This window comes from Terrapene carolina, unplaced genomic scaffold (assembly GCF_002925995.2).
Source record: "Terrapene carolina triunguis isolate 2854851 unplaced genomic scaffold, T_m_triunguis-2.0 Scaffold68, whole genome shotgun sequence".
Taxonomy (NCBI): domain Eukaryota; kingdom Metazoa; phylum Chordata; order Testudines; family Emydidae; genus Terrapene; species Terrapene triunguis.
The window spans coordinates 80,270,657-80,294,205 of NW_020664419.1; the positions used below are offsets into that span (position 1 = coordinate 80,270,657).

Consider the following 23,549-nt stretch of genomic DNA (forward strand, 5'->3'; position numbering starts at 1 on the left):
GGGGGGCGGGTTTTTGTTGTTTTTTTTTGTTGTTGTTTTTTTTCTTGGGGCGGCAAAAAAGTTAGAGTAGGCCCTGCATATAATTGGATAAAACACTAAAAAAAGTAAATGGAACATAGTTCCATGTGCAACCATACCACCTCAGGCTGAGGAGGGCTGTGCTGGGACAATATCTAGATAGCTTAAAATTTTGTAATTGTTTGCAGTGGGTTGTAGCTGTATAGGTCCCAGGATATGAGAGAGACAAGGTAGGAGAGGTAATATTTCTCTTATTGGACCAACTTCTGTTAGTGGAAGAGACAAGCTTTCAAGCTTCACAGAGCTCTTTTTTATGTATGGAGAAGGTAACCAGATTGTCTAAGCTAAACACAAGTTGGGACAGATTGTTAAGCATTAGGGGTTCACACTTGCTGTAGGAGACCACTTAAAATGAAGTGTGTAATTAAGGGTTATTAGGCAGTGGGGCGTGTTACAAATTATTGTAATGAGCCATAAAACCAGTGTCTCTGGTAAGTCCATGTTTTTCAGTGTCTAGAATAGTTATGAACTTAAGTTCCCAGGCTCATCTTTTGAAGGTGTTGTGCAGGTTTACTTTGAGGACTGAGAGGTCAAATGTGGAGTGATTGCTTTGGGAAAAGTGTTCACTCACATGTGATATGGTATTTTTGTCTTTTATTATTTTTATGTGCAAGTTCATTCAAGAGTGTAGTGATTGTCTGGTTTCACCCACATAGTTGTTGTGGGTCATTTGATGCACCGTTCAAGGTACACCACGTTTTAATGGCCATGCATAGTGCCCATGGGTCTTGAAAGATGTGTTGGGGGAGGTATTGATCATCATAGCAGTGGAGATATGTCTTCAGGTTTTGCATCTGTTGTTCTGACAGGATCTGATGCCACTTGGAGCTGGTGTATCCTGTTTTGTGGGGAGGTTGCGCCTGATGATAAGCTTGGTGAGGTTGGAAGGTTGTTTGAAGGCCAGATGTGGGGGTTCAGAAAAGATTTCTCTCAGGATGTGGTCCCCATCAAGTATGGGTTGTAACTGTTTGATGACACTCCATATGGGTTTCAGTGGGAAGTGGTACGTGACAACTAGGTGTGTGGTCAGTGGGGGGATTTTTTCTGTATTGAAGCAGGTTCTCCCAGGGTATTTGGGTGGTCCATTCTATGATGCGATCCACTTCTCAGTTGGAGTGTCCTTATTTACTGAAGGTTTGTAGGTGTGTATCCCGGACTTTGTCTTCAGAGCAAATTCTGTGATATCTGAGTGCCTGGCAGTAGATAACAGATTTCTTGGGGTGTCTGGGGTGGCTGCTGGATCTGTAAAGGAAAGTTTCTTGATCATGGGGTTTCTTTTATATAGATGTTTGTAGGGATCCGTTGTTGATGCTGATCATCGTGTCAGGGAAATTGCTGCTGGTGTGGGAGTGTTCTAGAGAGAGTTTGATAGATGGGTGGTGGTGGTTGAAGTTGTGGTGGAAATCTGAGCGAGTATAGGTCGTCTGTCTGGAGGATGAAAATATCATCAATATATCTCAGGTATATCATTGGTTACATGATGCACTTTTCCAGAAATTTGTCCTTGAAGAGGTTTGCATATTGGGGAGCCATCACAGTACCCATATCTGTTCCCATCATAGGCGCAGACTCCGTGGGTGCTCTGGGGCTGGAGCATCCATGGGGAAAAATTGATGGGTGCTCTGCACCCACCAGCAGCCAAGCTCCCGCCCCAGCTCACCTCCGCCTCCACCTCCTCCCCTGAGTGCACCGTGTCCCCGCTTCTCCTCCCAGCGCTTGCCACCGCGAAACAGTTGTTTCGCAGCGTAACAAGCTGTGGGAGGGAGGGGGAGGAGCGGGAACGCAGTGCGCTCAGAGGAGGAGGCGGGGAAGAGATGGGGTCAGGGCGGGGATTTGGGGAAGGAGTCCAATAGGGGCAGGGAGAGGGCAGAGTTGGGGCAGGAACTTTGGGGAAGAGGTTGGAATGGGGGCGGGAGGGGGCAGGGCAGGGGTGGAGTCGGGGTGGGACCAGTGGCGGGGGGCACGAGCACACACCGGCGCCAGGAGAAATTGGCACCTATGGTTCCCGTGGTTTGGACAAAGTGTTTGTTGTTAAATGGGAAGTTGTTGTGGGTGAAGATGAAAAGGATGAGTTTTGTGAGGTGGTTAGGGTGGATTTCTGAGTGTTGTACATTATCTTGTAGGTATTTGAGGCAGTCATGGTGAGGGATGTTGATGTACAGGGAGGTGACATCTATGCAGGGCCGGCTCCAGGCACCAGCCTGGCAAGCAGGTGCTTGGGGCGGCCGCTCCGGAGAGGGGCGGCAGGTCCAGCTATTCGGCGGCAATTCGGCGGACAGTCCCTCACTGCCGCTCGGAGCGAAGGACCTCCTGCCGAATTGCCGCCGCAGATCGCGATCGCGGCTTTTTTTTTTGGCTGCTTGGGGCGGCCAAAACCCTGGAGCCGGCCCTGCATCTATGGTAGCAAGAATGGTGTTCTAGGGGAGGTTGTTAATGTTTTGAACTGTTTTAGAGGAAGCTGGCCCTTTGTGTGGTGTCTGGTTTGAGGATGGTTTGAGGATGGTTTCTATGAGTCCTGATATTCCTTCAGTAAGAGTGCGTGTCTGTGTGGGTTCCCTTGTGTGTCTTGGGAAGCATGTAGAAAGTCCCTGGGGTAGGTTCATGGAGGGAGGGAGGGAGGGGAGGTTGTAGAATTTTTCTTGTAGTTGTTTGGGGAAGGATTTGATAGTATCTTTTGAATTCCTGTGTTGGGGGGGCAGCTTTGAGTTCTTTATTGTAGGTTGTGTCAGAGAGCTGTCTTGGCCTTTTTGACATTGTCATCATGACTAAGAACTGATGGCATCTTGTTTGTCTGCTGGTTTGATCACTGTCTGATCTGTGTTTCAGGGACTGTATATTCTCTAGGTGGTACAGAGATTGTGGTGGAAGTAATGTTTGTTGAAGACTCACAGTCAATTTTCTACCCTAAAGCAATTAATGTAATGATCCTAGGTGTGGTTCTGTCTGCTGGGGGTATCCAGTCGGATTATTCTTTTTTCTTATGACTGTTGGTGGGATGTGATAGTTGTGGGTGGTGTCATCTTAGTTGTGAAAGAGTTCCTTGGGGTGAAGTTGGTAGAAGAATTATTTTAAGTTCTCCACTGCAAGTAACTAGTTAGTAGGGGTATATTTTCAGGGACAGTGGAGGGAAGGCCCTTTCCCCATAATAAGGGAAAGCTTGTCCCCTTAATATACAGCTTCTTTAGTTACGATTACTAGCTCACAGTCTAAGAGCTGAATGTCTGCAGCTTCCATTGCCTTTAATGGAAATTGGGGATGCTCAGCATCTCTTCAATTCAGGCCATCTGACTAGGGCTGCTAGTCTTTATCTACTAATGGAATGTGTTTAGATTCCACTCTGGGTAGCATCATTGGTTTGACTTGAATACCTAATGCTTGGGGTGCCCTGCCAAAGAACAGCTGGTAAATGCAGGCACTTGAGTTCAGTAACCAGGTCTTGGAGTGTTTAAATTTTAAATTGTTTGTCTCTTTGTTAATAGAAAATATCCGGTTCTTTGTTTCCCCAAATAAGTTTAAAAATAAATTAAAGTAAGAAAGGAACAAAATCTGCCCCCAGGTACCTGCACAGAACTTCCATTGAGTGAGAGCAGAATTTGGCCCCAAAGTATTTGCACAGTGGAAGTTTGCAACCTGAAAAGTTCCCAAAACAGAATGTATCAAAAGGAATTAATTGGGTGCTTTGCTCCATAGTTGCCTTTGCATTAGTTTGAGACCATTCTTTAGATGACAGTTGGCTTTATTGCCTTTATTCTGCCTTGTTAGCTGTGGCAAGATAGTTTGATATCTCCAGATCCGAGCCTAATTAAGAAAGCTACCAATTTCATTTCAAAGCAACTAACCTTCTTTTGTGCCATGTAATGTAACAAATACAAGAGCAATATATTTCAGCTGTATGACATTTTCAAAAATGGGCTTTAATTAAGGACTGGAATCTTTGCTCATCTGGATAGTCCTATTAACTTCAGTTGGAGTCTGCATATGAGCAAGGACTACACACAGGGTATGGGTTGTAGGATCAGGCTAATGGATTTAAACTCTGTGGGCATGGACGGCGGTTATAAGAGCCAAGGGGAGGCTAAGCCTCCCCAAACAGGATGTGGTGCCCCTCCCTTTGGAGAGGTGCCGGGCTGCTGCCTTTGGAGCACTGCTGCCAAAAGGCAGCAGCCCGAGATATGGCCCCACCATGCTCCACCCAAGGCCCCACTCCCACTCATTCTTTTCCCCCATGACCACACCCATGCTGCTCCTCTTCCCATCCTCCCTCTGCCACTTCCCCAGAGGCCCTCCTGCCCATGCCTCTCCACCCCCTCTCCTGATGCCCCCCTACCTGCTGGGGGCAGAGAAGCACAAGTGGCAGATAGGGGAGCCTCAGGGGAGGGGGCTGAGTGGTACGAGTAGCGGGAGGGGGCCAAGTGGGAGCCCCACCAGGGGCAGAGCGGGGGGGCTTCAGGGAGGAGGAGACTGAGCAAGGGCAGGGCCACAGTGTGGAGCAGGGGAGTGGGGCTATGGTCTGGGCAGCGGTGCTCCCCCTACTTCTAGGAAGCTTCAGATGCTTATAACCAGCATCCCCAAATGCACGAGTCACGCACCGCCCATGTCTGAGGGGCAGAGATCTTGGCTCCATGCATGTCTATAAAATGCCTAGCATACTACACAAATAATGTTAATTTTTAAATATATATATTTTTATACAATGAAAAAGCTAATCAGTTTGACTACAACTAGAAGTGACCCAAAAGTTTATCCCAAATTTATAACAAACCTACCCTGAAGTTTTAATGAAGATCAAAACATTTCAGTATGTTGAATAATCATAGTCAGGACTGCAAGAACAGAAGTGCTGAACAAATGCTGTTCTCTAGGCATTTATAATGCATCTGAAGGCAGAAGGTTCTAGAAATCTCTCAGGAGAGCTTAATCTTATGCCGTTTTCAGCTTAGTGAAGTTGGATAAGTTGAATGGATGCTTATTCAGACCAAATCTTGGAACTTTGTGAGGTTTACCCATCATGAATTGAAACGTGTAGTATGAGGCACTTCAGAGAGCATCCTGGAAACTCCGTTCGTATTTCAGCTCTAGCTCCATCCCCAAATGTTGTTCATAAAACAATCTTTACATTTATTGCAAAGATACCAGTTCACCACTCAAATCAACAGACTAGCCACCCAAGAAGACCTATCTAGTACAAAAACTTGGGGACAGGTTCTATGCTGCACCTCACAAGAGGAGCAGCCCAGAAAGCATAGTACACGAGAAAGCGAGCAGAGCTGGCTTTAAACTACTTGTTTGCTGCCTAAATTCTAGGCTGAGTGGGGTCCGGTGTGGTCCCTGGTACAAATTAGAAGAGCCCAGGGGGTGCTCTAATTACAGCAGTCTTTACCTGCGTGTCATTGAGGCCATGTCACAGCTCAAAACAGTCCAGAATTTTCATAGCACTCAGCTTTACGAAGACTCCTCATTTCTGAGACACACCCTCCATCTCTATGCATCTGCTGTGGGTTATGTGGGAGGACAACATAGAGCAATAAGGCTATGTACTATGTAGGCCTGACTCTGTTCCTGCCATGGGGAAATTTTCTCCTGGATGGTTGTGGAGTCTTTATAGCTCCTATATGCCACTGGAGTACTATATGAGGGAGTGAGAACCTAGTTCTGCTATAGGTTAGTATTCACAGCAGCATAGATCCCAACCACCCAAAACCAAAATCTGTGGTGTGTACTTTTTAAACTGAGTGACACAGGCTCAGAATAAGATAAACAATAGAACATAGCGAAGAAATAGAACAGTAAAAAACCTGAAATTATGGGAGGTTTTCTGTAATCAGAACAGTATCAGTTACAGCTTGACTAAATGGACTGAGGTACATGTGTGGTATAACTCCAATTGTCTTAGTGGAATCACTGTACCTTAGGGATGAAGCCAGCTCCATGTCTTTTCAGAAACTATTTTCAGGAATGTTGGACTATTACAATTAGGAAATAGGGCTAGGTACAGCAAATCACCTTCAAATAGGTGTGAGAGTGTATGTGTGTGTTGTGTACAGTAGTAGGCAAAAGGAATCTCTGAAAGGCAAGTGCCAGAGACACACGGGCTGCATTTTAAGAGGGTGACACAAATTCTATGGAAGAGAGACAGAGAGAACACAATAGGTTCAACAAATCATAGTGAAGATTTCTGAATGCCTTAAAAATTGCTTTATTAGAGCCGATACTGTTTTGAAATGGTTTTCCCAAGCAGAGTTGTTGGGAGCAATTGACTGAGACCCGTGGTATTTCAGAGAGCCCCCATAATGTTGATTTAGGGTAAATAATACGCCACATTTTGTTCAATGACTCTGCTAGCATGTCTTTTCCTGCACTTGGTACAGGGATAGACTGGGTGACCTGTTAGATTTGTTCCATTTCTAACCTCTACCATTCTAGTCCCTGTGAAATTTAGTATCTTTCCCTGGTGTCAGCAACATACACATTCAGATTGATTCAGCCAGCTCTGGAAAAGACAGGATTCTGCTAGATGATCAGCATTTCAGTATGTCTATGGAATTTTCATTTGTTTTTCCTTCTCCACTCTCAGCAAGATAGATCAATAATCTTAATGCTATTTTAAAATTACTAAATTTTAAAATAAACGCAAGTAGCTAAAGTAAGGCGTCCTTTGGAGCAAATAGTAGTTCGGCTCCTTTGCATATTCCACCAACATTCAGTTCTGTATCTTTTATACATCTTAGACCATGTCTACACTCCACACCTTACAATGGCACAGCCGTGCCGCTACAGCTGTGCCATTGTAAGGCACTCAGTGTAACCACTCTTTGTCATCAGGAGAGAGCTCTCCCGGTGACGAAATAAAACCACCCCCAATGAGGCACAATAGCTTCGGTGGCAGGAAAGCATCTCCCACTAACAAAGCGCTATCCACACCGGTGCTTTTCATCGTTAAAACTTTGTCATTCAGGGGGGTGTTTTTTCACACCCCTGAGTGACAAAAGTTTTAAAAATAGAAGTGCAGTGTAGACATAGCCTTGATGTTGGACGGTCATAATCATATGACATAGAAATGGTTATAGAGAGAGCAGCTTTCAGTGTCCTTGCGCAGCCATTTAGGAACAATCTACAGTTGTATCACTACGTATGGTCATAATCATAGATGTCTGTGCAAAATAATTTCACACCTGCAAGGAAAATGGACAAACCTTTTTGCTGTGTTATCTGGGAAACTGGTAGAATGAACCCAGAGAAGGAATGTAAGCCTCTCAATGCAGGAGCTCAAGGTTAAGTTCAAGTGCAACTTGCTGTGTGAGTTGGTCTTGAAAGTGATTGCCATGGTGACTAATATTCACTGCTACCCAGAAAGGGAGGCCTTGGAGAAGGAAGTCGGATGGACATCAAATGGAAAAAATGAAAAAAATTGTTGAAATATTTTTTAAAAACCCACATGTGTCTTTGAGCTGATGTCTGTTATAGAACATGACAAATTAGCTGTGGCACGATGCCAGAGTTTAGGATACTGCAGTGAGAAGCAGAACGATTCTGCTGACTCATGTTGGTTTATGTTAGAAGCCAGATGAGGGGGGCTCATTCACTCCAATCCAGGCTGTAAAGGGTTTGTATGTCCCTTTGAGGAGGGGCAGAGAGAACTTGCACCTGAGGCCAGAAAGGTGAAACCTCAAAACAAGCCAAGCTCGGGTTGAGACTGAAGTTTTATTATCATTTAACAATAACAGCAAATCCCAGGAAGTGGTAAACTTGAACAATAAGGGCTTGTCTTCACTGCTTACTGGGTTTGTGCTACAGCACTAAAAACAGCAGTGTAGAAGTTCTAGCATGGGTAGAGCTGGGGCTCTCATGCCACCTCCCTGCCAGCTCCAGCCTGAGCCTGAAGGTCTCAACAGCTGTTTTTAGCTCTGTAGTGCGAGCCCATGTCTGTGGACCCAGGCTCTGAGACTCGCTGCTGCCGTTTTTAATACACCGTGTAGACTTACCCACTCAGGATAGGCTAACTTGAGAGGAGTTAACTTGAGTGTAAATAACTCTGTAGAGAAGACATGTTCTTAGCAGTTCAGGTGCAAAACCTGTGTGTGGATATGTGCTCACTTGTGATGTGGAGAGAGCAGTGTGAGAACTTTCCCTATTCACAAATCTTATTATGTTGCAGAAAATAGAAGGGACGTTTGTATTGGTTGGTGAATTTCAAAAGATTTGGTGTTTCCATTTAGATAAGCACTCAAAAAGGTAGGTGTTTATCCAAACCCCTTGGATATGGAGGTCTTACACAAGCTTTCTCATGAGATTTCAGGACTCTCTGTTTTTGTTTGGACCAGAAGTACTTTGAGGACAGCTTTTTTCATGGCATTCTAACATTTCTGCTTCTGGTCCAAAGCAGAACCTGGAAGTAAAGAGGGCAAGTGAATAAAAATGAAATATAATGGACAGCAGAATTAACCAAACTTTTTTTGAACTTCAGAAAAGCTTTGCTTTTGGTTCAACTCAAGTTTTGGAAGAAAGATCAGGGAGAGTGTCTGTAGTCCCTGATAATTTTCTCCCATCCCTGTAAAGTAGTATTGTAGTTGTACACTGTATGGGAGAGACAGGAAAAACACAAAGTTTGCCCAGGATACAGAAGAGGGGAAAAGGCATCAGTCCATTAAAGGAAGAGTAAAAAATATCAAAACCTGCCATGTTAGCTCTGTAAAAGGCAAGAAGGGCAGCCAGTAGTAAGCCAGGACTAAAGAAGCTCCACAGAGACAAATCTCACATTAGTGAGATTGGTGACTGAGGAAAAGTTAATAGCATTCCAGCACTGAAAAAGCAAACAGGTTTCCCTCCTCATCAATGATTGAGAAGTGAAGTAAGTCAGAAACACCACACTTGAGGGCTGGACTCATGCAAATTCTACTCCTAGTAGGAACACCCAGGAGGCAGAAAAGAAAAGATTTTAAAAGCCACTAGGGCTGCTCATGCTATGAGAGCATTAAATGGGATCTGATGAAGATCCTGGGAGAAATGCTGCCCCGGTTGAAGGCAGTGTGAGTTTAGGAATTGCCTTCAGTGGGACCAGGATTTCATCATTTTTGTATTGTTAAAATAGTTGAAAGTAAAGTGGGTTGTTTTTTTTTTAAGGTGGCAGCAAGCATCACAAAGGGAAATAACCTAAACTGAGGCCCAGGAAACTTCTATAAGCAGGGGTAATAGAGAGAGGTACGGGCTGGTGTACTACTCTTATGTACCATACTATTTTGTTTAATGTCTTTAGTTTGGGGATTTTTCTGTATGTCTTGGAAGCAGGATACTAGAACCCTCTGGAGCAAATTGTATGTGGTGCGGAAGACCTAAAATACAGTAGGAACTTTTTGGCAGGAGAGAGCCAGGACATGGGGATTTCACACAGCCCTGCACAATAGGGAGCTATTTTCCTGACTGCTTTTCCCATATGAACATGGAGGGGGAAATGACCATGTTGGGTCTGTGGCTAGTGGATCCTCTCTGAAGAGGGTATATTTGCTTGGCCAAAACCCTGTGGGGGAAAAACATTGAGCCCCAACTCCTGTACCCTGCAGCAGGGGCGCTGACCTGGCTACATGCTGGATCTACTATTCTGGTTATTTCTGTTCCTTTAGAGTTGTTTCTGATCCCATGCTCTGAGTCCACTCTGCATTCCTGTGAGCTGATCTCTCTAGGAAATCTGTATGATTGTACCTGCTCATTCACTCATCAACTCATTCACTTTCCCACTACCTCACTAGCGGGCGCGGGGGGAAGCCTGTTGAAAAATGGGAGTCTTTCCATTGACTTCAATGGGCTTTTGATCCAGTTCAAAGGGCCAGATTTTGAAAGGTAGGTGCCAGGGCTGTCCCTACCAACTATGGCGCCCTACGCACAGGGTGAAAGTAATTTAAAGGACTTACCGGTACGCCGGAGTCCTGAGCGGAGTCCTGGGCCCTTTAAATCACTGCCGCAGAAGCCGATCCAGTTCGGCACGGCATACTGGCTCTTGCCGGTACGCCGTACCGAACCGGACTGGCTTACTTTCACCTCTGCCTACACAGCTGGAGCACCTGCTCCCCTTTCCCCCATCCCCCACCCCGCGAAGGGTGTGGGCTGTGCTCAAGGTCTGCGGGACCAGCAGCAGGAAGCGGAACGACCTGGCCCCAGCCCGCTCCGCTCCCCCTGCCCCAGCCATGTCACTCGGGGGAGGGGACTTGGGGGAAGGGGTCCACTCCCCCCCCCCGCACTGACCAGTGGCGGGAAGCGGAGCTATACAGTGGGGAGCCAGCGGAGTGGAGCGCGGGGAGCCAGCGGAGTGGAGCAGGCTGGGTCGCTCTGCTTCCCACCACTGTCGGTGAGTGCGGGGATAGGCCTGACCCCTGCTGCCATTGCCAGGCTGCTCCCCCCCCGCTAATCCCCTGGGCTGCGTCCGTCGCTGGGGGAGTGGGCTTGGGAGAAGGGGTGGGAAATGGGGGCGGGGTTGGGGCAGGAAGAAGCGGGGCAGGGGCGGAGGGAGTTGTCCCAGGCCCCGCACCCCCCTAGGAATGCACAGAGGGTCAGCTGGGGGATGGGGCTGGCTGCCGGCACTACCACATACGAAGCACGCAGCTGCTTATTAGCTGCATATTGTGCGCATGCCTAAGGACGGCCCTGGTAGGCGCCTAGTGTTTGAAAATCCCAATAGGCCCCTATGTGCATCTTTAGGAGCCTAAATATTTTTTTTTTTAAGTATTTAGGCCGAAGACCCTATTTTCCTCAAGAGAACACACAGACCCTGTGAGTTAGGGTCCAAATTCACTCCCTCTTTGTGATGCGTTTGGTACCTCAAAGCCCAATAGTACAACATACACTATGCTGACTACAGTTTTCTAGTGTTCTTGGTAATTATTAAAATATCATACTCTCCCCAATATGTGTGTGAAATGTTGTTAAGAAATATATACATTATATAATATGCCAACCAATCTAGTAAACATAATGCAATTTGCAGTTGATCCTTCACTTAGTTTTCTTGATTCATTATAAATCTACCCAACCTGTTGAATTTGAAACTGAATTTCATGTAATTTCATGGTTAGCTCCTGAAAGTTAATTTTCTAGCCCATTTTAGCTTACTGTATCAAACTGTCATATATGATGTTTTCACTTTATAATGTACAATATTTATAATGTATTATTTCATTTTCAGTGTTCATGTGGTTAATCTGATCTGTGTGTTCTAGAGCAGCATTTTAAAATCTCATTTCTTTGTAAATTGTGTGCATGTATTATGCAGTGTTTAAACTTTTTTTTAAATGTAGTGCTTATGAAAGTGAATGACTAAGTAGCAAGACCCTCTGCAAACGGCTCCTCTTTAGTCCTGGTTTACAATGCCCCTGAGGAGCAGAGATTTCCTATTGTGCTGAATTGAATCACAGTGTCAAGTTCCTTTATGGTGTATTCCCTGTACTTCACTCATATGCTGTAGATTCTTGAGGTGCTGTAAAAATTAATAGAACCTAACATTTATTTTAAATATTATACCACTTATTCATGGGCCAATCTTGTTTGTGTTTTTTATTTAGCTTTATCATACACAACAAAGACACTTTCTTCAACAATGCTACAAGAAGTAGAATAGTACACCATATTTTACAGAGAGTGAAATATGAAGAAGGAAAAAACAAAATTGGTAAGTGCTTAACAAGGTGCTTTTTAATTTGGTGTAAAAATCAATAAAGCCAGGGCATGCTCGTTATAGGTCAGCTTTGGTTTTTTTAAATCTCCTCACTGGGTAAATAGCTCACACGTTTCCAGGGTGGTCGCTTTTTCTTGGTATGCCCAGTCATTTCGAAGACGAGGCAATGGAATGTTGGGCCGCTTTTCCATGACAGGATATGGCTGACACCTCAGAAGACTATTTCCCTGTGCAGTAGGAAAGGCTGATATAAGATAAACAAGAGACACACAAGGTATTAACTGATGACACTAAATAGATGTATTGGCCCATTGCAAAAGGAGAACTTGCAACTCTCCTTGGGTCAGAGTGTGGAGGTGCTTGGAGGGATGGGAAACTCATGCAGCCCTAAGTTTCAGACTCTAGCAATCCTGCATGAATCCCTATTCCCCTCTCTTCGCACACGGAGGTCATGGAGGTTACTGCAGCCCCCTGATTCCTTTCTATGGAGGGAGAGGGAGACCAAGATTGAGTTCTCCACAAATTTCCTCTGCAAAAAATGGTGTCTTGACACAGGTGTGGGTTGGCTGGAGAGCTGTGTCCTCCTCCTCCTCTTCTCTGTTTGTCATGCAGAAGAATGTTCTTCATTCTAGTGGGCCTTTGCACTGTTCCTGGCTGAGAGCTCCATGTCCGAACTGTCAGCTGAGGGAGCCTTGATGGGGTAGCAAAACCCATTCAGTTTCCCCAGCTGACAACAAGCCAGGGAGGAACTTTTCTCCCTGTGCTCCCAGAATTAAGGAAGCACCACACGTGCTCGATGCCTCCCTGATGTCATCCTCAGCACCAGGGCTGGAGTCAGATTCCACTCCTGAGCAATGGGAAGAGTCAGGGGGCTGCATATTCCACATGCAGATACCGCCTGGGCCGCTGTGTTCTCCTACTTGCCTCAGGATCTAAGTATCTATCCATCCATCAATGTGGCCCCCACCACTGTAGTATCAGAGTATCTTCTGCGTAGGCTTCGGGACTGTAGGAGCCTAGCCAGGCTAAATAGCTCTGGTGGGCTTCACACAGTAGAGACACCATGGACCAAGATGTGGCCCATAGCAGAGAGAAATACAACCAGCAAAAAATGATATTTATGATAAATTAATGCTTCTCATTGGACTATTCTTATATTATAAGATTTCCTCAACTGATTAAGAATAGAATATGGAGTCTTTTGCCTCTAGGTCACTGGTTTGACTGTCCCCAAGTGAATACTGCACTGTCCAATAGCTGTTCAGTGGCCTTTCAGTAAATTTCCAAGTAAACAGTCATCTTCAGCACAGCTGGCACTAAGTACTTCCCTTGTGTTGTCAGTCTTGGCTGAGGGGCCAAAGCCTTAATGGACAGGGAGAATAAACTATCCTTCCCCCCCGCCCCAACTAGTGGTCCCTTTGGGTCAGAGTTCAGGTATGTTGTTGGGCCTCACACTGCTACTACCTGTCTTGTGGCTGTTCTGTCAGTATATAGCTTCAGTCTCCAGGCCATCAATCCAACAGCTCTCAGAACAGTAAGTTAAATAAATGTAATGATGCTATTTTCATATGGAAATTAAGGCTTTCGGCTGTTTTGTTACACTACGATACAAAAATTCAAAGGTTTTGTCTGAAATTTGCAGAATGCCAAGAAATGTGGCATCTCACCTAAACGACATTTCCAAATATATCCTCACACAGACTTTAATATATGATTATTAGACCAAAATATTTGGGGTGAAAGTCAACCCCTATTGACTTCACTGTGGTGTATTTGGCCCTCAAAGCTTTATGTTCAAAGCATAACGAATTGTAGATTGTGAATAATACGGTTAAGTACAGTAGCAAGTATCTGAATGTTGCATTCATCCTTCCCTTGTGCTCTACCATAGTATGACAAACCTATGAAAGAAGTATTTTGTTACTCATACCTTTCACTGAACTTCATTTACCAGACTCATCATGAAAATGTGCTTGCCCTCCTCATTTTACAGTTATTCTAGCCCTGCTTGTAATTAAATTAATATTTTTGGCTTTTAGGTCTGAATCGATTGCTTACTAATGGCTCCTATGAAGCTGCATTTCCTCTTCATGAGGTATTTTTCTAACATTTCTTGTTGGCTTTGAATTCAACTTTAATACCAATGTCATTGGGCCTGAGTCTCCTCTTACTCTGGTTTTACACTATTGTATCCCCACTGGCTCCAGTAGAAAGTTACTCCTTATTAATACAGATGGTGGGAGTATTTTCTGTGCTTTCTTTCATTTAAACCAGCTCGTTAGAAAATGTTGATAGCTCTTCCTGAAAATTCATGTGCTTCAGACTCACACACTGTCCCCCATTGGTGGCTATGAATAATGTGGTAGTAACAATCATGTATTACAGGAATTCTCAAACATTTTCATGGTGTGGAACACATCCAAATACAGTGTGTGTCTGGGGGCAGCACCTCCCTCCCTTTAACAATCACACAGATCATTCCCACTTCTTCACTTGCAATCACAGCTCCCAGTAGCAATCCCTGTGGCAACTACCACAATTGTTTGGTATGGAAAAGCAACATTAGGGACGTATTTAATGTGCTTTTAACTCCTTTTAATGCTGTTTAGCAGCTAGAAACAAAGAGGAGCCAGTATCATGTCACCAGCTGGCTCGTCACAGTCTAACAAGCAACATTACTGGTTTCATGAATCACACTTTGACAGTTACTCATATATTGTATATTGAAGTCCAAAACTCTTTATCTGAAAGCTTGAGATCTTCTCCTTTTAAGCTAATAAAATCAATTAAAACAGAATTATGCAAAACATCATCTATTGTATATTGGTTCTTACACTGCCCACATCACCGTGGCATCTGAGCACCTTTCAGTTGTGCATGAATTCTTTATTTTCTTCAGTATTTTTACACCCCTTGCTATCCCCACAACCTCCTCACTTGGAATAATTCCAGCAGCAGTATCATGTTAAACACGTATCTCTCAAAGTAAGCAGCCTCCTTCAGAGCTGCAATTGGTACTACTTTGAAGATGGTTATTTCACACCACTAATTGATTATGCATTACGACACCAGTTTGAGGTGAGTGTGGCTTACCTTATTGAGTTAATGGCAGAATACAGGTAATAGAACTCAGGATTCCCAGTCTTAGGGTATGTCTACACAGCAACTGGAAGTCAGATTGCAGTTTGGGTAGGCATACCCATGCTAACTTATACTATACCCACCTGAACTGCAATCACACTTCTCATTTCAGTATAACATACCCACCCTTATGTTCTAATCACTAGACACACTGCACTGCTGAGCATGCACCTCCCTTAAATGAAGATTTCATGGTGGGACCCATTTGTTCTTAACCTTTTATATACTGCAACCCTCTTTTCTATATCAGGCCTACCCTGGGAACCCCCTTCCATTTACCAATATGGAAGGGCAGAGTGGTCATGACCACCTGACATCTGTTTGCAACTCGTGATCTGAACAATGCCAGTTACCAAATACAGGTCTAAGAAAAATCAACCTTTAAGACAAACTAATTCAACCAAGCCATTGCTAAATTTGTCTTTTTGTTTTCATGCAAGGATTTTGTATAAACTGTTCAATTAAAACACACCTCTAGTTCCAGAGATTTCTTGGCAACTATTATTCTTTGCTCAGGGTTTAAATCTGTATTTCAGGGAAGCTACCGAAGTAAAAATTCCATAAGAACCCATGGAGCAGAAAACCACAGACATCTGCTTTATGAGTGCTGGGCCTCATGGGGCGTGTGGTATAAATACCAGCCCTTGGATCTCGTACGGTAAAACTTTTTATTTGCTTTTTAAATGTTGCACTGTGTGCTGGGATACAGAGTGGGATAAGAGGGTAGGAAAGTCTAACAGAAACATGAAGGACTCAGTTAATTCCTCTGACAAATGAGCCTAAACTCTCACACTTTAAAAGTGTGGGGGCCATGGCCTTCCCAGCCCCCTAGGTCTGGTGTCCCTGGGCTCCCAGGGTGTGGAGAGCCTGAATGTTCTTTGTGCCCAGGGCCCCAATAAATCTTAATCCGCCTCTGGCTACAAGGGTCTATACATAAAATCTGTATTTAAAAGGTAGCAGCATCATTGAATATACTGATATGTTGGCAATTTGAGAGGGCTATTAAAAGTACTGTAGTACTGTAACTGATAGGAGCCTTTTGCTTTAATTGTTTTTTTAATTGTTCTGAAATAGAAGGATTTGTAAAAGATTCCCAGGAAGCACTAGGAGTTATTCTTTAAGGCTCCATAAAGCTCTTTTCTCTGCAACTTCATAAAATGGGAATTTGCTTTTTCTAGGGAAAAAAATATTCACAGAGGAATACAATAATAGGGGTTTGCTTGAGTCATGTAGTTTTTTAAAATGTGCTAGAAACAATGTAAAACACAGTAATATATTTTTAGGTAGTACAGCAACTGTTTAGATGTTATCATTTCTTTTTGAGCCCCTTGGCCAAGTCTTCACTAAGGAAATTTACAAAACAAATTACATTATTGGTTCAGTGGTGAACCAGTAATTGCATTGAAGTAGTTTGGGGTTTGTTTTTTAAATTTCCCCAGCATGAGAGATTACATTAGTTTCACAGTGTAGATTGTTTCTCTCTTTTTTGAAACATTTCTGGTAATTGTGTTTGAAGTAACCTGCAGACAGGGCTGTCGTTCTTTGGTAATCGTTTACATTTGTGATTGTGTCATGGAACCATCATCATCAGAAGGCATCATTAATTGGGAGTGTCACATCTGAGCTGTGAAGTTCAGATCCTGATCCAAGTTTCCCTAAAGTCTGAGGGAGTTTGGATCCAGTGTTCTTTTTCAATGTTTGTGTGTGCAAAATGGCTCATCAGGCATTTAAATGGCCATTTATGTATGCAAGTGTGGTAACTGGGTAGGCACACAATTGCATTTGGACCTTGGCACAGACTTCCTTTAGAAATCTAAGCATAGTATTTAAGTGCACTAACTCATTCAGTTTCTCTTCCCAGTCAGTGTCATCCAAAGATTATTCTGAAAGAAATGTCAGCAGAGTAGTTTACACAATGGAGGTATAGGTGATTCAGTATACAGGTCTAAATGAGCAGGAGAAGAACTAGGGCAGAGTGATGGGTATGAGGCTTGCTGAGTATTTACAGGTGACTGAGTAAAAGGCGACATCAAACCCAGACTGACATTTTAAGTTGCTGCCATATATCCTATTAGCTGTTGGCCTACAACAAACCCATTGCTGATTGTAGTGCAGGCACAGGAGGAAGGGTGGCAGGAAAGGAGTGAGCACCCTTTTCTCTCTCCCCCTCTCAGCTGCTAAAACACTCCCATACACCTTTCCCTAACCCACACCAAAACATCCCTCCATACCGCCTTTCCTTCCTCACATGCCACATGCCCTGGTTTTTCACCTTGAACAGTTGACCACATTAGCAAAAACTGCTGTTCACCTCAGTTAAAACTGCGTGAATCTGTGTACCCAAAACAAAAGTGTTTATACTAGTTCTGCCATGAGTGCTCATTTCATAGCTTTCCCCCGCCATGGGTACTGTAGAAAATCTATGTAAAGCCCATGCCCAAAGGGAGTGGGAGTTGAGGGTTATCTGTTAGGTTCCTAATGGGCCAGCTTTCCAGTACCCACCATTCCCACCCAATATTTGTGTTGTCAGACTCTTTAGAGAGGCCAAGGACTGAGTGAGCTACGGATAGTGAACAACCTTCTCATTCATAGATATGATATTCTCAAGTCAAGTTAGAGTCACATTGCCAGGGTGATAAGAGAAGCTGTTGCTTTTATGCTTGTTTTTTCTTGCCATTAAATGTGGTCTTAAATTTCCAGTGCGCTCAATCTGGCACCTTCCGTGGCCATTAACTTTACTGTAATCACACCAGTTGGCCAGTATGGAGATCTTAGTCACTAGACATAAACAAGGAAACAGCATTTGATGGGCGTCGCACAATTCGGTGTTCATTCCGCCTGGAAGCACTGGGGAGCATGAGAAGTACCGATTCTGCACAAGTGCAAAGGCATCGTTGTTAATCAACAGCTGTGAAGGGGTCAGCTTACTCGTATTGCTGCCTAAATGTAATTTCCATACTGTCGTTACAAGAATCATTCAAAATCACGAGAACTGAAAGTGATTAAAGGGGGACAGTCTCTCTCTCTCTCTCTTTTCTCTTCCCTCAGTTCATTCACTTTGGCCTTGCTCCTAAACCTGTTGAAGTGAATGAAAGCAGTCCCCATTGACTTCAGTGGGCTTTGGATCAGTCCCTCTGTGCACTTGACAATGCTTTGTGCATAGTCTTTTTTCCCCCTCTGTAGTCAGCGAGTCATTTCCCCCTCTCGTTTGTGTGGGACTTTCACACTGCAACAAGGGAGAGAGAAAAACATTTTTTATCAAAAGAAAAGGAAAAATGTGATTGTAAAACCACCAAAATGGGCATGAGGGTAGAGGGAAATATTTAACTCTTTCTTTTGTTTTAAATAACTAGATTTCAGGTTGACAGTGCCCCTTTAACCTTCACTCAATCCCCCCATATAAGGCTTACATAACAGATACTTTAACAGCCTTCAGACATCTGCTAGAGTGCCATAGCTGCATTAAGTTTGTTTATGTGGTATAATAAGTCCTGTATAGAATTTTTTACTGAACTGTAAAAGAATGAATGAAGAAAGAAATTTTCTTGGCTGCGGTCCAAATCTGTCTCTACTCTAACATCCTATGTGCCTTCTAGGTGTCCTGATCCCAAGCAATCATATAATTAAGCTTGATAAACTTAGAGAACCCCAATAATAAATTGTATAGTGCTAAAGGCAGACTTTGCTTATTATTTTATAAGGCAGTATCATTCTAAACACTAACAGGCTACAAAATATGTGTGTTGTTGCTAAATATCTAGGATGAAATCTTGGCCCCTAGTTCTGCCACTGACTTCAGTCCGGCCCGGTTTCACCTCCACGTACAGGGGTCCTGGAAGGCTGATTTTCCTACTGGGATAAAGTTAAGGTTGTGGCATGTTGTCTGTGGTGTTGTGGTTGTGCTAATAGTGACGTGTGGGTCTCTGGATGAAAGCAAGAGTATTGGCTATTTGATGCCTTCACTTTTCATTTCCTTGCTTTTGAGGTTTTGTTTTAGGGAATGTTTTCTGTACAGTGACCTTATCAGATACATAGCATGTTTGTTAGTATAATTATTAATGATCTGGAAAATGGGGTGAAACATGAGATGGCAAAATTTGCAGAAGACACAATGTTATTGAGGTGAATCAAAACAAGCGAAGACTGAATAACTTCATGAATGAGCAGCGTGATGGTAGATGAAAGTCGGTGTTGACAAATGCATGGTAATGCACATTGGAAGGAATAATTTCAACTACCCATATACATTACTGAGTACTAAATAAACTGTAACCGCTCAGATAAAAGACGACACTGTGGGCAGCTCAATGAAAATCTCTGGTCAATGTGTAGTGACAGTCAAAAATAGGAAACAAAGCGTAGCTAAGCTCATGCTTGGTGCAGCTGATGGGAAGAGAAAGGTAAATGTGTCTCTAAGCCACCTTTGTCTCCTGGGACTGACTAGGGTCCAAACCAGCCCCCAGTGTAAATTAGAACAGACACAGAGCTGCTCTAACTGCTGCCAGCTATAATGGTCCCCTAGGGATCATGCTGTTGGTCTGGGATAACTAGAGTACATTTCCATAGCACTCATCACAATAGTGTGTAAGCAGAGATTTAGCTGATATATTTGTAGAATGAAAATACTGAACTACTGATCATTGCATATAAAATATGGGCCTGTAGCGAGGCGGCCTGGTTCCCCACCGCCCCAGAGGAGGACGAGCCCCTCCGGACGCCAAAGTGGGCGGAGCCAGTGGAGCTTGCGCCCGCCCCCCAGAGGTCAGGGTGCAGGACAGGAAGTACAAAAGCCCAACCCCAGAGCTCACTAGAGGCCCGGCCGCCGGAGAAGCCAGACGCCTGTGGCCTAGCTCCCGGTTGGGAGACTCCTGCAGTTTGCGGCCGACTCAAGGACTGGCCAGACACCGACCAGACCCCGGAGAAGCTGGTAAACCTGCCCGTGGCAAGTTACCCAGAGGAGCTGCCAAGCCTACTGCTCACCGGGTACCCAGAGGAGCCCATGGTGCTTGATTCCTTGGAAGACTCCGTCCAGACGCAGGTACCTCTAGAGGGGGAGATAGGAAGTAGCCCCAGGGGCAGCCGACCCTAGTCTGGCAGCAGCACACCCAGAGCCAATGTCCGTGTGTTGCGGTCAGGCAGGGCCGGCTTTAGGGCGATTCAGCCGATTCCCCAGAATCGGGCCCCGCGCCCCTAAGAGGGCCCCGCAACGTCCCAAAGGAGCTGCCGCCGAAGTCCGGGCGCTGTCTTCGGCGGCAGCTCAATCGCTGCCGCGGAGGAAAGTCCCTCCACTGAAGTGCCGCCAAAGGCACCGGCAGCCGATTGAGCTGCCGCCGAAGTCCCGGCACTGTCGTCGTCGTCAGCTCAATCGTTGCCACTGTCTTCAGCGGCATTTCTGCGGAGGGTCCTTCCTCCGCGGCAGCAATTCAGCTGCCACCGAAGACAGCGGCGGGACTTCAGCGGCAGCTCCTTCGAATCGGGCCCCACGGTGCCTAAAGCCGGCCCTGCGGTCAGGATCCCCCTGATGAAGCAGTGGGTCTTCTGCCGCTGCTAAGGCCCCGGGCTGGGATGCAGTGGAGTGGGAGGGCCTGCGTCCCTCCTGCCACCCAACGTGCAGGTGGCAGTCTCCCCCTCTCCCAGGTCCTTCGGAGCCAGGACCTGGGCCTCCTAAACTTATTTGTCTGCTCAGCCCCTGCCTGAGGGCCTGAGTCACTGACACTCTACTGTCCTGCCCTGACCCAGGGCCTGGGCCTGCTGTTCTAAAACTGTTTGCTCAGCCCCTGCCTGAGCACCTGAGCCACTGACTCTCTACTGCCCCACCCTGACCCAGGGCCTGGGCCTGTTATTGAACTGTTTGCTCAGCCCCTGCCTGAGGGCCCGAGCTACTGACTGTTCGTTGCCCGCCCTGACCCAGGGCCTGGGCTTGCTAATATTAAACTGTTCGCTCAGCCCCTGCCTGAGGGCCTGAGCTGCTGACTGTTTGCCGCACAGACAGGCTAATTCCCTAACTCACCTGACCTAAGTAGCGAGGCGACCAGGTTCCCCGCCGCCCCGGAGGGGGATGAGCCCCGGCCAAACCCCTACAGGGACTGATTCCGGTCTTACTCTCAGTGCAGTACATGGAGTTATCACAGTGTAAAACATGTGAGTGCGAAAAGAAAGATGCCATTTATCTGTATCTAAATCAGTATGTATCAAAGCAATGGCAGTACAGAGTGCTCTTTAAAAGATAAGTGTTCACAAGTGGCCTCAGTTGTCTCCTTCCTACATTGCAGAAGTTTAGATTGCCAGTGGCAGCACCTATTCATTTTGCCATTTAATGCACAAATTAAAACTGAGATCAGCCTTGGTATCAGAAGAAACTGTTGGCTTGATCTCTGGATCGTAAGAGGAGCCCTGCATTTTGCAACCAGCAGATATAAAGGGTTCAAATAGGGAAAAGACATTGTTTGTCAGGAACGATTTTCAGTTAAGGGAGCGGAAAGAGAGAACATCCATGCTGGAGTGTGAAAAGCACCATAATACAAGAGAAATCTTATCTGCAGGGGTCAGAGTTGCTGGGTGAGCTATGCCTTAGACCTCTTTTTGTCCCTCTCAAGTGCACCCTTCAGGTGAAACAAGCCTGGCTTCCTGCACCTCACTCTGGGTGGAATCCCCATGCAGTTTAATCACTCTCAGACTGGATCTCTGGGCTGCAAACCCCCCCCCTCCCCGCTCTTTTACCAACCATGTTAACCCAACAGGCTCAACTGCGTTTGGCACCTGTCATCCCTTTTTCTCAGGGAACCGGTGACTGATTAATGTGACTCAAAAGCAGCTTCTTCACAACCAAGTTAGTACTTAATTGCAATAGGAAACACAGACTTTAGAAAAAGAGGTTATCACAACAAAGAATCCTGCATGCATATTTCCAACCTAACCTTAATCTATCCATCGCTCAGGTAGGTCCAGCATATTCCCATCTCTGGGTTGGCAGTGACAGCCTCCTTGCTGCACTCCTTGTGGCGTTCCTTCGCCGTGTGTCTCAATCAGTTTGGGGTGCCAGACTCAGTCTGCTGATAACTCACTCACCCTCTCCTCTTTCCTGAGGCCAGCATCGTTAAGGTTTAGGAGCCCCTTTGATCCTTGGTTTTGGTCTGGGAAGAATACACCACAGCAGACTAGCTGCAGGCAGGGGATATCCCTAATGAATAGCTTTCCAATTGTTCCCCAAGGAGTCTTATCTTTGTCATTGTTTCATTTCCTGTTGGTTCTCCCTTAAGGGTTTCCTGTGACTTAACTCCTGGCAGCAAGCAGATTAATATCGAACACATAACCTGAGGAACATAAAAATACTACACGTAACTCCCTCATTCACCACAGAAGACTGTCTTTAATACTTTGCTTCACTACTTTGAATTATATACATCGGTAAAAATAGGTGCTGATGCAAATAATCTCATAAAATGGAAATTTTCTTTCTCAGTGGAGCAGACAGATTGTCAGCCAAAAAATTAGGCCACAGGGTTCACTCATGCAGCTAAGTCAGGCATCTGAAACTCATGTCAGTGTGTCTTTGTACAGCAAGACTTGCTACCCTTGTCAGAATTGACCGTGTTACTGCCATATTTCTGTCTCTTTAGCCAGAAGAATTGTGGGCTCTGTTGAATGACAGAGGAATAAAAGCAATATGACAGCATTTGGCCTTTGGTATAGTGAAGCTGAGTTTGAATGATGATAATCAGTGTAGCTCAATCTTCACATTGCTTTAAAAATACAAAATATCATTTTAACTCAGACAGGTGGATTGCTCCAACTGAAAACTCTTTGACATGCATTTTAAAATTGATGATTTCATTTATTCCAGGCCAAGTGTTGTTCACTCTCTTTCCCTCTCCTCCACTGCCTCTCACCCAAGAAACAACATAGGTGTTTTCTTCCTTACTGTAAAAGGCTGACCAAGAATGTTTTCAGGTAGTCTAAAGGCAACAACACTGGTTGGTTTCACTCTTTGACCCTAGCAGTCAGATGCAAATCATGTCAAACCAATCTGATAGCTTTCTTTGATAGGATGACGAGTCTTGTGGATAAGGGAGAAGCGGTGGATGTGGTATACCTAGACTTTAGTAAGGCATTTGATACGGTCTCGCATGATATTCTTATCGATAAACTAGGCAAATATAACTTCGATGGGGCTACTATAAGGTGGGTGTATAACTGGCTGGATAACCGTACTCAGAGGGTAGTTATTAATGGTTCCCAATCCTGCTGGAAAGGCATAACGAGTGGGGTTCCGCAGGGGGCTGTTTTGGGACTGGCTCTGTTCAATATCTTCATCAACGACTTAGATATTGGCATAGAAAGTACGCATATTAAGTTTGCAGATGATACCAAACTGGGAGGGATTGCAACTGCTTTGAAGGATAGGGTCAACATTCAAAATGATCTGGACAAATTGGAGAAATGATCTGAGGTAAACAGGATGAAGTTTAATAAAGACAAATGCAAAGTACTTCACTTAGGAAGGAACAATCAGTTTCATACATACAGAATGGGAAGAGACTGTCTAGGAAGGAGTATGGCAAAAAGGGATCTAGGGGTTATAGTGGACCACAAGCTAAATATGAGTCAACAGTGTGATGCTGTTGCAAAGAAAGCAAACATGATTCTGGGATGCATTAACAGGTGTGTT

The 23,549-nt window shown here is 44.9% G+C and overlaps 1 protein-coding gene across 1 annotated transcript in view; it reads left to right on the forward strand.

Moving 5' to 3' along the window:
• The window catches only part of ANO4 (anoctamin 4), a 193,234-nt gene that overhangs the window by 113,824 nt on the left and 55,861 nt on the right, over positions 1 to 23,549 (forward strand). Inside the window, exons 9-11 of the mRNA XM_026648992.1 lie at positions 11,628 to 11,734; positions 13,780 to 13,835; positions 15,418 to 15,539. Coding sequence (XP_026504777.1) covers positions 11,628 to 11,734; positions 13,780 to 13,835; positions 15,418 to 15,539 — 285 coding nt within the window. The remainder of the gene's footprint in view (positions 1 to 11,627; positions 11,735 to 13,779; positions 13,836 to 15,417; positions 15,540 to 23,549) is intronic.